General features: G+C 35.6%; 1 protein-coding gene across 2 annotated transcripts in view; it reads right to left on the reverse strand.

Moving 5' to 3' along the window:
• Positions 1-1967: 1967 nt before the first annotated feature.
• Positions 1968-18136, reverse strand: part of LOC149289633 (cadherin-7-like) — a 55506-nt gene continuing 39337 nt past the window's right edge. For both annotated transcript variants that reach the window (XM_089490457.1, XM_089490458.1), the window contains 6 exons: positions 14388-14641; positions 12741-12877; positions 10345-10466; positions 9169-9283; positions 5191-5442; positions 1968-2461 (listed from right to left, as the gene is read on the reverse strand). In XM_089490457.1, coding sequence (XP_089346583.1) covers positions 1968-2461; positions 5191-5442; positions 9169-9283; positions 10345-10466; positions 12741-12877; positions 14388-14641 — 1374 coding nt within the window. The remainder of the gene's footprint in view (positions 2462-5190; positions 5443-9168; positions 9284-10344; positions 10467-12740; positions 12878-14387; positions 14642-18136) is intronic.

Genomic DNA, 18136 nt, shown 5'->3' on the forward strand with positions numbered 1-18136 from the left:
AACTGTTGGCGCTATATAAATAAAGGATAATAATAATAATAATAATAACTGGTAGAAAATAAAAAGTGTTTACACTAGTTCTGTGCTCCTTCCTCTTCGCTTGTTGGGCCAAGCACAAACAAGGGTAACAACACTTTTCAAGGACACATACACATTTCACTTACTGTTACTCAAGAGCTGTATAAAATCACAGAGAGGAATCAGTTACTTAGTTATACATCCTATATTCTGCAGGGGAGCAGAATGTGGTCATCCTAGTACACACTGGCTTGCCTTCATTGTATGTCTTTAATTTATGTATACATATGTATCCAGGGTGTATTTTACAATAAAAAGGACTGATCTGGGAGCCGTTGAGGGGAGTTGTAGGTCCTCATACCATAACATTAGTACAACATGTAAAAGATATTTTCAATTGTCCTGTGTTCTGCAAAACTAGCTGATTCATTTCTACTAACAAACTTTTTCATTTTCAGATCACTAATTATTTTTAAAATTTCCCCATGCCATTATATATCTTCACTAAGCATGAACCTAATTATTTTAGCCTTTAAAAGAGAAAGGCTATGCAAGCCAACCAGCATGAGTTCTGCATTTACATGTTATTTTACATTACAAACGATGTACAGAATTCTAGCTGTTTTAGATCATTACTCCTATCATGTAACACTGTCCTCTTGCAGTTCTTGCTATAGGGTTTCTAGTACCTACAGTGAAATATACTTGACACATCCTGCATGAACCTGCTTAGACTAGCTTTGCACCTTTATGCAGGTGCCCAGGTTGTCTACATGGTGATGTAGGCTTTGCTGTCTAACAATAACTGGCATTGTAGCACAAATAGAGTGAGATAGTAGCTGCAGTTACCAAGCTTTGCTATATTGATAAGGCACCCTATATAATGCATAGTTAAAAATTGTTAAGTTTGGTAATTTTGATTACATTCAGATTCCAGGGTCATTTTATCCTAAGTCCTCAGTCTTAGAGACAGTGGGTTAACACACATATATATATATATATATATATATATATATATATATATATATATATATATATAATTTGTTTTGTCCTGCTATAATACAAAAAACTAATGTATTACAGAGCTCAATATATACAAAGTCTAAAAGGCTGATTTTTATTCATTTAGTACCGGGGGACTCTTTTAGAAGGTGCTGTTGCCACCATTATTTTGTTTTGGATATTTTAAACACATTAATAAAAAATAGCCTTTTAGACTTTGTATAAATTTATATTGTATACTTAGGGATTTAGTTCTCACAATTAAATTCCTTGTGGCCATATACAGGGTAGGTGATAATTGTGTTGAGCTGTATTACAGAGTTTGCAGATGCCTCGTTAAATAGGCTTAAATATTTTCCAATGTCATACATATAACCTGCAGAGCTCTAAGTATATTCTCCATAGCAGTAAAATGAAAATGAATACAGTTCTAGGGGGTTCTGACATGCTATTATCAGTTGCCAATTCTGTACATATAAAAAAAATCTGTTTAGATATTAAAAGCCTCAATTATTAACATGAATACTGCATTATTATCCATATAGTGATTCAATTGTTAGATGGCGTGATAACAATGGCTGTGAAATTACAAAATATGTAATTACACTACATACTGCACATGTTACCATACTGTAATTGACTCCCCTTTTTGTCAAAAATTTCAGCTAACCAGAATCAGTCCTTAGATTGTTTGGAAATGAAATTGTGTCACAAGATACCACTATCGTAATATAACGTATCTGTTTTCATAAGCTCACATACATTTTTATAATCTAAAAAATAAAAGATAAATTGTCAGTGCAGTCCCCAGGACAGGTATAACAAAGATATTATTTTTCACGAAACAAAAATCCCAAAATATTAAAATGAGAACACAAGTACATTGTTATAGTCAATACTGAGTTGTTGTTTTTTTTTGTAGTGCATTAATCAAATGTATTCAAATGCTATGAATACAAGTTGTCCTCACCAGTTCCATACATATCAGCAAGTCTTTTAAAACGTGGGCCCCAGTCACTCAAGTAATCATAATTATGTTCAGAGTTTGAGCTGACTGACTCCAGTGAACTAAGTGAGTCTGCAACTGAGCCACTCCCTTCAAATGCATAGGTCTGTAGGGAGTCATAGGGAGGAGCACATGGATCCACATCCGCTTCTTTTAGTCTTTCCCAAATAAATTCTCTAAAGATCAAATTGTCTGGAGCACTTCTCATAGATGGTCTACTTAAAAACTGAATTTCTGGTGTTACATCTCTTCGTGATTTGCTGTCTCTAATGATGTTAAGATTTCTTAATGTAGTCATATCAAAGGCTTCGGTGTCTTCTTCACCTCCACCCTCATCGTCATACCTCACAATATTCTCTCTGATATCTCTTTCTTCATCAAAAATTAAAGGTTCTTTTTTTCGTCGTCTCATTGTTACAATGAGAAGGACAAGCACTGGAATATAAAATGTAGTATTAGAGTGAAGTACCCCATGTCTGATTTTATAAGCAATTGAATATGCCTGGATTACACCTGCTTCAACTTCAACACATGACTCACTCCTGGCTTGTTATGAAAGTAGAAAAATCAACCAATTCCTCCTCTTTCTTATGAACAGTGACTTGAATCGTGCAGATTGGGGTTGGGCCTAACTTGGCTCAAGCTACTTGATGGCAGACTTACCAACTTTTAGTTACTGTATATTCTGAAAAAATCATATAAGTATCCTTTTGCTGTTTTTATTTTTAGTTGAATTAATAGTTTATTACAGTATTGTTTAAATTGTAAATTTAATCATTTAGTATGTTTATTCATGTTGTGTTTACTTTTCAAAACACCTTTACAATGAATGAAAATTAAAAGTGTTAAGCATCTTACGTTTATCAACTTACCTACCTTTAATTAATGTCAAATATCTCTGTATGGGGAAAGCAGTTCAAATAATGTTTTTCTAGGTGTGCACATTTATTTTGCTCATTCCAAGATAAATGAACCTAATTTACCATGCTTACCTTCTGTATCCTCTTTTAAAAGTATTTTCTTTCTATGTTTAAGCCTATGGGGAAAACCTTTAAAAGTCGTCCAGTTTCTCCATAATAGGGTGAAATACATTTTTTCCTGCAGCTTCCCTCGACACATATAACAAGCAATAAATTGCTTGTCATGTCGTTGCTAGTAGGCTTTCTTCTAATGATCCATCTATTAGGAGATGTCTTGCAAATGTAAAATATTGCTACTTCAGCCTTAATGTTTGCTTGAAAAATAATGTAAACAGTACTTCTCTCAGTTTTAAATTAAATAGAGAAGACAGTGGTTTCAGGCATCTCAGAAAAAGTTTTCAGAAAATGTTTGTGGATAAAAATGTGACCTTTAAAATATCATTTAAATAGTTTGTTATTTTCTAAACAAGCACAGGCAGTATCAATTATAATTAAATGAAAGGCAATTTTCTGTGAAACTCTTGCCAATTTTTTAATATTACCAGAACCATAAGTGTTGAGATTTCTAATTTTATTCTGTTAATTTCCAAGGAAGACAAAATAGGTCCTCAATTGAATAACGATTCAGTCTCTTTATTCCAATGTCATGAATATGAAAGTGCTGTGACAGTATACATCTGTCAGACAATCTGCCAATGTGTAATTAGTATAAAATAATAAACAATAAGCATTAAGTTAGCCAAATAAAAATACCCATAAAAATGAAAACCAAAAATCAAGCAATATTTGTCATTATAATACATACAAAGATATATAGTATTTTTTTTATATTGCTCTTCTATTAATTTATAAAGATGGCAATGGAGCAATAGCAGACTGCCAATTAGGTCTGATTTGATTCCTTCTGAATCATATGTTGCTCTGTGGTTTCAAGGTCCCCAATGTTCCTTCTTTTGTACTTGAAGAGCAAGTCAAAATGTTCATCATTTATTCTGATAATTTTACTTTGATTCTATTACTCATTCACCCTAATAGTGACATAGTAAATATCAACCTCAATAGTGCTGGGAAATAACTGGAGCAATTTCAATGCTAAATTTGCAAATAGTCTACTGGTTTCTATGGCATTTGTCTTAACTTTCATGCAGGGTTTCTCACACCTATATTTAATTTTATAGGAATTCCTGGAAGACAATATAATTATATTCTAACAAAGTAGTAAAACCTTGGGCATCTCCATTTAGTTCTCTATTACAGTCCTATTACACTGTAATCAGAAACATGACAAGATTTGTAATTAGGTTGCTGTCCCTGTGTGTATTTTGTAATATTTATTATGAATGAAACAGAATAGTTGGATATCCATGTGTCATTTAAATACTGCTACAGCCAAGATTTAAATATATTTAAGTAACTCCTAAATTTGTAAATTTCTTTTTTTTTTTTTTTTTTTTATTATTTTTTATTTTAGATACAAAAGGTACAAAACATACAAAAAGACAATAAATTACAATACATTAGCAGCATATGAAATTGCTTATTGCTGGTCCTCATAGAGCTCCATTATAAGTAGAGGTCTATATAGTTTCTTCATTCATTGTAACTACAATTTTCCATGCATGCATATTACAATTATAAATAACATTATGACAAAAAAAAGGACAGAAATAACTTATGGTATCTGTAAAGTCCTTTCATGTATGTATCTCCAAAGTGGGTTGATCTTCTCTCCTCTAATTTTTAGATTTTTATAATGTAAGTCTTCCCCATATTTCCCAGTATTTATGCATAAGCCCATTAGCTCTATAATAACCATATTCCATATTCTTTTGATTAAGAATTGGATTTTTGACATATGTCCAGGAGATTATCTTTTTTTGCCTCCAATTTCTAGCTATAACTAACTACCAGCATCGCTAGGATCACATGATCTATCAGGTTTTTTTGTTCTAACGGAATCATCTCCCAATCTTGAAGTAATAATGCTCTAAGCGGTGACTTATCTATCTGTTTCTCCACTATACCAGATAAATTTGTAAATTTCTAATGGTGTGTGCTCATGACAAAATGTACTACATAGAAAGGACTATGCATCTGGAATTGGTACCTTTTTGGCCATTTGGCCAATATTATTAGCTTACATGCCTGTGGACATCTTATTATTTGTCAAAACTGATTTACCATCATATAATATCCACAACACCAAAAAATAAATGTAAATAAATTACAAAACTAGACACTTACCTAACAATGTCAGTACACAAGCTAATATTGCAATGAGAGCCCCAGTGCTCAAACCAGCTGGTAAGATGTACGCTTCCGCATTGCATGTTTGGGCTATGCCATCTGCATCACAGTCACAAACTCTAATAGTCAGGGTATTTGTACTGCTAAGAGAAGGAGATCCACTGTCCACAATAACGATGGGCAAATAAAATACTGACTGGTCTTGTCTCCGAAACCCATTTCTCCTTGTTAGAACTGATGCTGTATTATCTGTAGTTAAAAAAAATACTATATTTACTTAAACATTTTCTGTACCAAGTATTCTTTTCCAATATTTTAGGTATCAACACGTTTAGGTATCAAAATATTGAACAAAGCAAGATTCCTTTCAAAAAATGTCCATTTTGTATTCTAGAGAAGACTATATTCCTAGTTATCTGCTACATTGCCAAAGGCATCTATAAATCCTGAAAGCTTGCTTATGAAAAAAAAACTGAAAAACATAGGCAGCAGTGGTATACATTTGTCAAATGCAATTCAATTGAATAGGCTACAGTAGATACAGGTGCTTTTTCCCCATAAGCATTAGGAATAAATTAGCATTTAAGTGTTGTTTGGTAACATATTTATTACTTCTTGATACATCACAATTTCTGTCTAAATACAGGCATGATACAAAGTCAAGCAAATGTCACATTGCAGTTCTTCAATCAACGAAGTGAGAGAAAAGGGACAGCCAATTTAGCATTACTTTTGACTTCTCACTGGTTGTCAAAGATTTATTACCCTTTGGCAATGCCAGAACTAATCAAACAATCTATAATATGAAAAAAAAACTGTGTGAAAAGATTTCATAAATATCTAAACTCAGATTCTGAATATGTACTGTTATGTTCCAAAGAAGCCAATTAAAACCTTGTGTTTTTATTATTTTATTTTTTTTTGGAACAAATATATATAAATATTAAATTGTTAAATAAACATATATAAACAAATTAAATTTCATTCAGTTCTATTTATAGGGATCTCAAAACACAAAAACATTTTGAGGAAAAGAATACAACTATGCTGCGAGGACAAGAATGCAAGAATGATGATTTTTTTTCTTTGGGAAATTGATGTCCTTGAAGATATACTACAGTTGATCTGTGATAGCATTGAAAACAGTTACCATGACATTGCTTTATTATATGGCTGAGCAAGCTTCTGTTTGTACAAAAAAAGTATGCTAGAGAGGGTTAGCAAAGGAGCTTGAAGAACAAAATAAGAAAGACTATTGTGCTTTGATTAAATAATTTTATGCTGTCACAGACTGTACAAAATGTCTATAAATTATTTTTGCAATGACTTTTTCTATAGTTTCTGGATTCTTTTAAAATAGGCCATAGAGATTTGGCCATAATTTATTTTCACATAATATTTATCTATTTGAGTAGTTTGACTAAATTAAAGAATGGTAAAATATATATGCAATGATTAAATGCCCTCACACACCATATCAACATAATGTAAATGCTATTAAGACACTTTTGGCTTTTCCTTTCAGTTTAGAGACCATTTCATTACATTTGGGAAACTAATGTCCATTTGTGCTTTAGGCAGTTTCATATTACTTTTGATTACATGAAAAAGAATATATTATTGGGAACTATGATATATTAACAGATGACCTTAAGCCTGAATAGATCACAATGTGACATCAATTCCCTCTAGGTAAATGTGTGTCCTATAGCAAAATTTTGTATAAAAGATGATTCTAAAACACACATTTTACATACCAGTACTCATAGAAAAACTATGACTAAATGAATGTAATAAGATACTTTATGCACTTGATGATAACAGTTTATTCTGTTTTGTGGGAGAGTAAAAAATAAAAATCTTCATCTAATGGCAGCAAATTGACACATACACTATATGTACGTTTGTGCACTAGCGCCCCTCAGTGTTTAGAAGCTAAATTGCATTCTCTATTGAATTGAATGGGCACCATTTTTTTGGATGATTACTTTAGGGTGAAGATGAAAAGCAATGGCTTAACATAATGACTGGATGGTCTCTAAAAAATTAAGTGACTGGTTTATGCCTTAAAGATATTCATCCATTAAGGACAAAGGTGAGGGACATAGATTTTTACTGTCCACTCTTGTGGACAGTGCCTTCATACCAGGGAAGGTATACTTTATCCTCTCTCTCAGGAATAGAAAGGGAGTAGTCAGAGGATGGGGAATGTGCAGGAGGTAGGGGATTAGAAAGGATGTCCCTAAAGGGGTATTCTTTTATTTTATTCTTATCTGATATAATTACAAGTTTGTGCACCTTGGTAAATTAACGTTTGTTTCATCTTCTCTTTACATTTCACATGTTTGTGTTTCATTTTATATGGATATAAAATATAAATCTGCCTATAGGTTATTGCCCATGCATTTTTTTAAGAAGGGGCAGAAAGAAATTCAGAATGTTATACATATTTATTTATTTATTTTCAGTACTCCCAACCATGAAGCGTTTGTGTATGTATAAATGTATTTTATTTATGCACCATGAGAACCATGTAAAGTGTATGCATGTTTAGCACTTCATTCTATCTTTAGGTTTGCCAAAGATTCGTAGAAAGACCGGAACCTAGACTTTTTATACACAGCACAATAAATAACATTATATAATGTTCAGCATTCACAACAATCTCATGTGCCTCGTTTACAATATTATAGCAATGCAAGTTAATGTCAGCTTTCCTCTATAAGCAATATAATTGCAAATTTCAGATGCAATCATACTGAAAATTGTAAAAAGTGAATGTATTTAGAATAATATATTTTGGATTAATTATTAACAACATTGCCATGAAGTATCAGCTTGTGACTTCATTGCAGAGAAACAGCTCGGATCCTATTTTTTTTTCAAATTTTTATCAAGTTACTAACTAGAGATACCAATCTCATGGTTAGAGACTTCAACGAACCCATGATTTAAAAGAAAAAAAATGAAAAATTATAAGATTGCTACAACACAGTGTGAAATTATCTTCTATGGGAAGATTTAAGGTTACAATACCATAAATCTGATAAATGTGGATCAGAGGTTGCATGGAGTCTCAGATCTTTACTGGTAAACATTATGGGACCATCATGTGCCTCTTCAGTACTATTAATTGGGAGTCTCAAATACTGCATTCCACACAAGAATGTAAAAAATAACATTTAAATTCGAATTCTGCCATTTTGTCCTCTACTAAAAACTTGAATGAACTACAATATAATAAACAGGCAACATCATAGGCTGTGTGACAGGGCTTATTTTATGAATTTGCTACTAGAATTAGAAACAAATTTGGTAAATTGCTACATCAGTACACATGGATAAACATGCAATTCCTGGCTCCGCTAGGCAGATATTTAAAATTTTACTATCTTGGTTGCTGTTATCTTTTTCCCCTTCAAAGAAAAATCAATGAAAATATTTTGGTTTTTAACTATATGGGAAATTCTATGTCGTAGCAGTAGTGTGTTTATAAAGAGACATTTTGTATATGTGTACCCCATCAACCCATTGTATTTTAGCTAAAAGAAACAAAGCCAGAGGGAGAAAGTAAATATTTTAGTAAAAGTAGACCAGGATGAACAAAGTAAATACAATGGTGTCTCCTTGAAACAGATTTATAAGTAGAACAAATGTATAGTTAATTTTTGTTATCACAAATGGCAGTATTTATGATATTGGCAACAGAAAAATGGCATTTCCTGGTGAGGGTTGCTATATCCTAGCTAGCAACAGACATTCTCCTCCCTGATTGGCTGCTCACATAATAGCTTTTTAAAGCGTTCTAACATTTACATGGCAGTATCTTAAAAATGCCCATATGGCCTGTTAAATTTTAAAACAATATTAAGGCAATTTGTAATGATGAATTAAAATTTTTGATCAAGTCACTTTGAAAATAATTTAACCATATTAACAAATGTGATTTAATCTCTGCAAAATAATAATACATACCTTTATTGTCTCTCAGTGTAAAATTTATATTATTTGCTTCTGGTGGTACACTAAAATAAAACCAATGACCACTTGATGGATCATCTTTATCCACTGCACTTATTTCTTGAATTACCTTTGGAAGAGAAAAACATACTCATAATGTACAATCTATATTATTCAGCAATGCACAGAGAATATTTAAGATTCCACTGCAGTAATTCCACATTTATATTATAGTATGAAATAAGTGGCAGGAGACTGATATGAACATCCATCAAACATGACAAAAATAATTAAACCAATGGATCTTCCCCTAAGATTATTTCCAGATGAATGTCAGATCAAAACTGAGCTGTAGAATGCTTAGACAGAACAGACGTAATATTCATTCCAGGTTTTAAACCAATGCATTCGGCACATTTATTTATTAAACAGCTTGTCATATATGAAGAATGTCAATTATAAGCTATAGGGAACATCTTACTGGTTCAATTATGTTTTGCTTTGTTCTAAAAGATTGGTTGCAGATGTGTGATATATCTTCTGAAAAGTTTTAAGCAAGGATTCGTCAAACAATTCCCCTTGCATTGTTAAATACACGATGGAGCTGGGGTGGGAGGGTATGATTAAAATGATTCAAGTTTGCATGTGCATTGCATTGATTTAATAAGTCCAAGAATAATACAGAATAATACTAAGATGCACTAAAACTATAGTGGAAGAGATACTTTAAAAAGTACTTCTTAGAATAAATAGTTAATGCAAGCACATTTGTTATAGAAAAAGCTGCTTCAGCACAGTAAAGAGAATTAACAATAATTGGTTTAAAGTATGTTTAATGACATAAATGAAAACTTGAGTTAAATAAACACAGTATATCATCTAAGTCTGCAATGTTATTGTTTTACAGACTAATGATGTATTGCTGTCCTCCAAAAATTAGGAGCAGAAAACTAGACTATTCATAATGCAATCAGACCCTACCTTCATTGTGATTTGACCTAGATAAATTAGATTTGTGGCATTTTCCCTAATTTATGGACACATGAAGATCTACAGTTGCAAGTAGTTAACATTATTTAGATATCTTCCTGAAAGCATTAACGTACACACGAAAACTTTAGATATTCTGCAACACCATAGTAAAAGGAATTTAGATATCAATTCATAAACTGAGGTTTCATGAAAACTTACTTGACCAGGGGGAGAACTTTCACAGACAGTAGTCTCATATTCCATGGCAAATTCAGGAGCATTATCATTAATATCAACTATATTTATAGCTACAAATCCTTTCCCAATCTGTGCTGGATTTTCTGTAACAAGTAGAAAAAGTAGATTGAAATGTATTGTTCTTTACAAGCCCTGTCTCCCCTTTGGCTTTTTTGTCAATACTTTGATATATCCTAAATGTAGACACATGGTTAACCAGTCTTTCTACAGTCCAGTGAGCTGTTCTTGTGAATAGGTTAGACTGCATTCATATTTCTTCATGATTTCCTAGCAATGTTTTATGGAATAGGTTTCCTTTTGTTGAAAACATTTACTACAATCTAAACAAACACTGATATATGGAGATATAGATGATTAAGTATATACATTCACTTGCCACTTTATTAGGTACATCTGTTCAATTGCTTGTTAACACCTCAAACCTTGAGCCACACCGGGTGCCACTCCTGTCAGCTAAGAACAGGAAAGTGAGGCTACAATTTGCACAGGTTTAACAAAATTTGACAAGGAAAGACTGGAAGAAAGTTGCCATGAGTCTCGATTCCAGCTGCAACATTCAGGTGGCAGGGTCAGAATTTGGCATAAACAACATGAAAGCATGGATCCATCCTGTCTTGTGTCAAGGGTTCAGGCTGGTGGTGATGATGTAATGGTGAGGGGGACATTTTCTTGGCACACTTTGGGCCTCTTAGTACCAATTGAGTGTCGTTTAAACACGACAGCCTACCTGAGTATTGTTGCTGACCATGTCCATCTCTTTATAACCACAGTGTGCCCATCTTCTGATGGATAATGCACCATGTCACAAAGCTCACATCATCTCAAACTGGTTTCTTGAACATGACAATGAGTTCACTGTACTCCAATGGCCTCCACAGTCACCAGATCTCAATCCAATAGAGCACCTTTGGGATGTGGTGGAACAGGAGATTCGCATCATGGATGTGCAGCCGACAAATCTGCAGCAATTGTGTGATGACATCGTGTACATATGGACCAAAATCTGTGAGGAATGTTTCCAGCACCTTGTAGAAAGTATGCCACAAAGAATGAAGGCAGTTCTGAAGGCAAAAGGGGGTCCAACCGGGTACTAGGAAGGTGTACCTAATAAAGTGCCCAGCAGTGAGTATGTGTATGTATGTATGTATGTATGTATGTATGTATGTATGTATGTATATATATATACACGAGGGACGTTTGAAAAGATTCTGTACTTTTTTAATTTAAATTATATATACAAAAGTATGGAAACTTTTCAAATGCCCCTTGTATGTATGTATGTACACATCCATATATATAACATATACACACACACTGTACAAAGGTATTGCGATACATCTCTTACTTCAGGGTTTTCAATCATACCTGTTGCCATGGGTATATAAAATGAAGCACCTAGCCATTCACTCTGCATTTACAAACATTTGGGAAATAAATGGGTAGTTCTGTGAATTCAAACGTAGCACTATGATAGGATGCCACCTTTGCAATAAGTCAGTTTGTGAAATTTTATTCTTGCTGGATATTCCACAGCCAACTGTAAGTGGTATAACTGGAAAGTGGAAGCATTTAGGAATAGCAGCAACTCAGCCATGAAGCAGAATACTTGGTAAAGTCACAGAACTCTGCTGATTCCACAGCTGAAGAGTTCCAAATTTCCACTGGCATTAATATCAGCACCGGGAGCTTGATGGAATGGGTTTCCATGGATGAGCAGCTACATGCAAGCCTCACATCACCAAGTACAATGCCAAGTGTTGTATCAAGTGGTATAATGCACACCTCTACTGGACTGTCCTGTGGAGTGATGATTCATGTTTCCCTGTTTGGCAGTCTGATGAGTGAGCCTGGGTTTGGCAGATACCAGGAAAACGTCCTGACTGCATCTTGTGCCTGATTGCATTGTGTCTGGGGCTGTTTTTCAAGGATTGGGCCCCTTACTTTCACTGATGGGGAATTTGCTTTAGCATACCAAGATATTTTGGACAATGCTATGTTTGTTCCTTTGTGAGAACAGTTTGGGGAAGGCCCTTTTCAATTCCAGCATGACTGTGTCCCAATACACAAAGCAAGGTCCATGAAGACATCGTTGGATGCATTTGGTGTGGAAGAGTCCTGACCTCAATCCCTTCGAATAATACAACTAACCATATTTCAAATCTCCAGATTTAGAAAACAAACACCTATGGATGGAACAAATATTCTGTATAATAACTGTATTTTTCTGTCTGGTTACAAATTTGCCATCAGGTTCCAGAGAATATACTGCAGTAAACGTTAGAAGTGAAATAATATCAAATTAATTCATAGATCAAGTAACAATCCATACAATGTAAATATAAAAATGAACAACTTACGGCTTTCTATGGCAAGGACTGTGATATTGTGAACTGCATTGGTCTCTCTGTCCAAAGATCTTGCTATGGTAATGAGTCCACTGTTGGCATCAATATTGAAAAATCTCTCAAGGTCAGTATTGCGATCTATTGAGTATCTAAATTAAGACATTAAAGTAATTAGGTTGGCACATATTCCAAACTTGGAAGACATATGATGAATATATTTGGCCAAATGGACTGCATGCATTATGAATTGAATACCATGATCTGGGTTAGTGATTCTCATCATTTGGAGGTCCAAAGAATAACAGCTGTAACTGACACTGTAATACACCCTCATACTGTTCAGTGCTTATGTGTGAGACCTTAGTTGATCTAGAAAATGTATCTACACATTTATATGCACAGAGAAGAATCTGGGCAAATGTTTATATAGATATGCTCTTGATCAAATAACATCTCACACATAAGCATACAGAACAGTATGAGGGTCTGTTATCTAGAATGCTAGCAGCCTTCCCTAGTGATAACTATCCACTATCATTTTAAGCAGACAGGACAGGGTTAATGGGAACAGATTTAATAGATAACCATAGATAATCCTCTGCTCATGTTTAATCTCCTCACTGCCTCAAATTGTCCCGTTCATTTTTATGAATATATCAAAGTTTTATGTTTTATATAAAACTTTTTGCTTAACTATTATATTATTGAGAAAATCTTAGTTTTCCATGATAGTTTTTACTATAGAATCATGAAGATCTTGACTACACTAGCATAATAAATATTGCCTACATACTGTCAGAAGACAAGCTATATTCAAAGCATGCAAAACAATCTAAACTACAGTTTCTGAACCCAGGTTGTGTTAGTAATAGTTAGTTGAAGTCCCCAATTTTAATTCATTCTATTATAATGTGTGAACCTTCAACATGTTGAACTCCATAGTGGTGAATAATTTAGGATGACTTCACAGTATGTTGAAGGCTGCACAGTTACTGCTTTTGTCAATTTCACATGTCAATGTTTCTGCCATTTTGCAATGAGATGCAAGGTTTCCACAATGAGAAATTGCTTAATTTTCAACATGGGAACATGTCCAATGAGGCATTGAATTAATATTTGCCACATGAACACTACATTTCTGGAGGATAGCCTAAATGTAAAATGAGAAAGGCATGTGTGATATATATGATGCAATAGTTTTTGGCGTCATGATTGTTATACATTGGATTTAAAGAAATGTATTGTTTTGTTAACTCAGCTGCTACACTTGTGGAAATATATCAGCATCCTACAGTATACCCCACCTCTAATACTGTAACAGACTGTATAGAGATTATATCTATAGATAGAGAGTTTTTAAATTATACATATGCATTCCAGGGAACCATATTATGCTTTGCTTACCTCATTTACACTGACTAGGTTATTTTCAATTCCAACTATTGTAAAGACTTGTAAAATATATAACTATTTGGACCTAATTTAAATAATTGTTTCTCAATAATGTAAAATGAATAATGTATTGATAATATACAGGTGTTTATGGATAAGCAAATTAGCTAAATGTATGATTCTTCCTTTTTAAAACACCCATACATTTCAATTTATGTTCTGTTAAATAATGTTACTATTGGTTTGAGCAAGACCAAGGTTGCTTACCTCACTGGACTATTTGCTACATCTGGATCATGGGCAGATACAGTTCCAATACTAGTGCCAACTTTTGCTGCTTCTGACTCCACCATGGTGTATAAGCGCGAAGAAAACACAGGTGGCTCATCAACATCCTCTACAATAATCTTCAATGTTGTTGTATCCACAAAGGGACCTGCACTGATGAATCGAGTGTCCATATTTTTGTTTGATGCTTCTATTCTTAGAGTATAGCTGGTTTTTGTTTCATAGTCTAGTTCCTGTAAGACATGTATCCCAAAATGCTTTATCAGCGACAGTCACCAACTGTTGCATTAAAAAATATATGACGGTTGTGAGATATTAAATGTTTAAACTCTAAATGGTATTCTTCTTTTCAGACAAAATGTTAATTGCAAGCAACACAATAATTACATTTTTCAGTGTTGACTTTTGTGTCACACGACAATCATAAACTTAAGAAAGGTTTTGCTTGACTTAAGATGCTCTAGGTCATTTCTCCCTCATATTAGATATGCATGATATACTAATTTGTAAAGGATCGTTTATATATTTTACTAAATATATATATATCCAAATATTTATTTCATTAAATAAATATCACAATGTTTAAAGATCTCTGTATTATACCTCACCTAAACTGATTCAGCATGGTGGATGAAGACTTGACTATTAAAGACTGATTAGGGCCACATTTTGGGTTTCTAACACCATCAGTGAAATAGTTTCCTGTTCCAGCATACAGAAGCTTGCTAGCATACCTAAACATTGGAGATCTCTACCATTTTAGTGGCCTGGTCAAAGCTAAGATTAGTTGCCAAACAAAATACTCCAACTTCTACATTAAATCTCTTCAAGCATTGTGTCAGGACTCGGGTGATCAGGTCAGGTAGGAGCCCATGCGCAGGGGATACCTGGGGTTCAGTATGTAACCCACGGTGCATGATTATGCAAACAAAGACACCACAAACAGAAATCCAGGTAATGCAGTGTATTTCATGTATATAACAGGACCAGCAAATAAGGGTAATATAGTCTAAGCAAGTAACCGGATGTATGGCAAAATAAAATACAGGTAATAAGTCTTTTGGCAGGGAGCCCGCTTGGAAGGGCACGACAGACAGAGAGCCCGCTTGGAAGGGCACGAAAGGCACACAGCCCGCTTGGAAGGGTACAAAAGGCACACAGCCCGCTTGGAAGGGTACAAAAGGCACACAGCCCGCTTGGAAGGGTACACAAAGCAGGGAGTCCACAAAGCAGGGAGTCCACTTGGAAGGACACAAAGCAGGGAGTCCACTTGGAAGGACACAAAGCAGGGAGTCCACTTGGAAGGACACAAAGCAGGGAGTCCACTTGATCAGGACACAAAGCAGGGAGTCCACTTGATCAGGACACAAAGCAGGGAATCCACTTGATCAGGACACAAAGCAGGGAACCAGGAACAGTACAGGTGCAGAGCCACAGCAGGAAGGTCCATAGACTTAAATACAAAGGCCCTGACTGAAGGGCAGGGCAGGTTCATAAAGGCAGGGTAATCCAGGTAACAAGGCCCAGCTGGATGTAGACTAGGGCTCAACCCAGGTAACAAGGCACACCTGAGTTCTGAGTGCTCCAGAGGGTGGAGGGTGGCCACTAGTGGTCGCAGATGTAAACACCACAGGTATAAAAAAAGCCATGGTTCAGGCAGTGAAAAATTGATTCCTGACAGTACCCCCTCCCCAAGGAGCGGTCAGTGAACGCAAACAGACTGAACAAAATCTGTACACCTTTAATAAACTGAGCAGAAGGGTGTACTTAACGGGATTTCTTCTTCTTCTTTTTCGGTAAAGCTTGTTCACAGATCTCCAGGTCTTCCTTTCTGATTATATTGCCGTTAGAGGTAATAACACAATCAAAGGAAAGGTTATCTGTGGTGCAATCGTTGGTCAAAGTAGGACTGGATGCTGAAGAAGTTGATGAGAAGGTATGATTCAGTGCTTTCTCTTTCCATGTACCAGGGGTCACATAGCTGCCCTGTACCCAGGGCACTACTGGGGGCAGTACCAGAACTGCACTGGTTCAAAACTGGATTGGGAGACATGGTATGGGAAGCACTGATGGAAGGCCCCTTCTTCCTCAGAGATGGAATAGGGTCATGTATCTTTGCTATCAGTCCAGAGGAGATATTAGGGGCTATGGTAATCTCTGGTGTATCACATTTTGCTGAGGTAGGAGTGATAGGAGTTGCAATCATGGATGAACAGAAAGCAATAGGAAGTTCATCCATATGGGAGCAACCCACACTGCCACAGACTGTAGGATCACAGAAGCTGCATTTAATCACAGAACAATCATCATCATCAGGCTTCAGCTGGACATCCACTGGAGTTTGAGAAGCACCAGGAATCACCAGGGTTGGTATATACTCCATGGGTTCACTGTCCTGGGGAATAAAGCTACTTCCCCTTTTAGGAGAGGTCTGTAATTGTGACGTAGACTGTTCAATCGGGTTTCGGAGGTTTCAGAGGACATTGGGTGATCCAGTGTCCCTTTTTGCCACAGTAAAAGCAAGCCTCATCATCACGCCTTTGTTGCAATTCGGTTGCGGTAAGGGGTTCACGTTTCCTAGATGATTCCTTTTTCATACTGGTAACAGGCTTGTTGGATTTCTCAGGTGATGTAACAGGTGTAGGTGAATGGTCTTCATGAGAGTGATTGGAGTTGGAGTTCCAGATTTGCACAGTTCAAGCAAGCATTCTCCTATCACTTTGATGACTGAAAGTAACCCCGCTGACTCCTTGTAAAGGCCTTTGTATTCTGTCAGGACTCGGGTGATCAGGTCAGGTAGGAGCCCATGCGCAGGGGATACTTGGTGTTCAGTATGTAACCCACGGTGCATGTTTATGCAAACAAAGACACCACAAACAGAAATCCAGGTAATGCAGTGTATTTCATGTATATAACAGGACCAGCAAATAAGGGTAATATAGTCTAAGCAAGTAACCGGGCGTATGGCAAAATAAAATACAGGTAATAAGTCTTTTGGCAGGGAGCCCGCTTGGAAGGGCGCGACAGACAGAGAGCCCGCTTGGAAGGGTACAAAAGGCACACAGCCCGCTTGGAAGGGTACAAAAGGCACACAGCCCGCTTGGAAGGGTACACAAAGCAGGGAGTCCACTTGGAAGGGTACACAAAGCAGGGAGTCCACTTGGAAGGACACAAAGCAGGGAGTCCACTTGGAAGGACACAAAGCAGGGAGTCCACTTGATCAGGACACAAAGCAGGGAACCAGGAACAGTACAGGTGCAGAGCCACAGCAGGAAGGTCCATAGACTTCAATACAAAGGCCCTGACTGAAGGGCAGGGCAGGTTCATAAAGGCAGGGTAATCCAGGTAACAAGGCCCAGCTGGATGTAGACTAGGGCTCAACCCAGGTAACAAGGCACACCTGAGTTCTGAGTGCTCCAGAGGGTGGAGGGTGGCCACTAGTGGTCGCAGATGTAAATGCCACAGGTATAAAAAAGCCATGGTTCAGGCAGTGAAAAATTGATTCCTGACACATTGCAATGCTAATATGAAATAAAAGCAAGTACTGATCTGGTAAGAGGTTTCCATTTACATGTTACAAGGTCCCATTGTCTCAAATAAAATATAGCACTTTGTAGGGAACTGAAAACCAAGTCAAGTAGAAGCCAAGTACAGAAATGATTTTACATACAGCGCATATAGATTAAATAAAAATAAACAAGAGAAAAAAACAAACAATACTAGATACG

Source organism: Sceloporus occidentalis, unplaced genomic scaffold, assembly GCF_023333645.1.
Source record: "Sceloporus occidentalis isolate IW3139 unplaced genomic scaffold, rSceOcc1.0.p SCAF_44, whole genome shotgun sequence".
Taxonomy (NCBI): domain Eukaryota; kingdom Metazoa; phylum Chordata; class Lepidosauria; order Squamata; family Phrynosomatidae; genus Sceloporus; species Sceloporus occidentalis.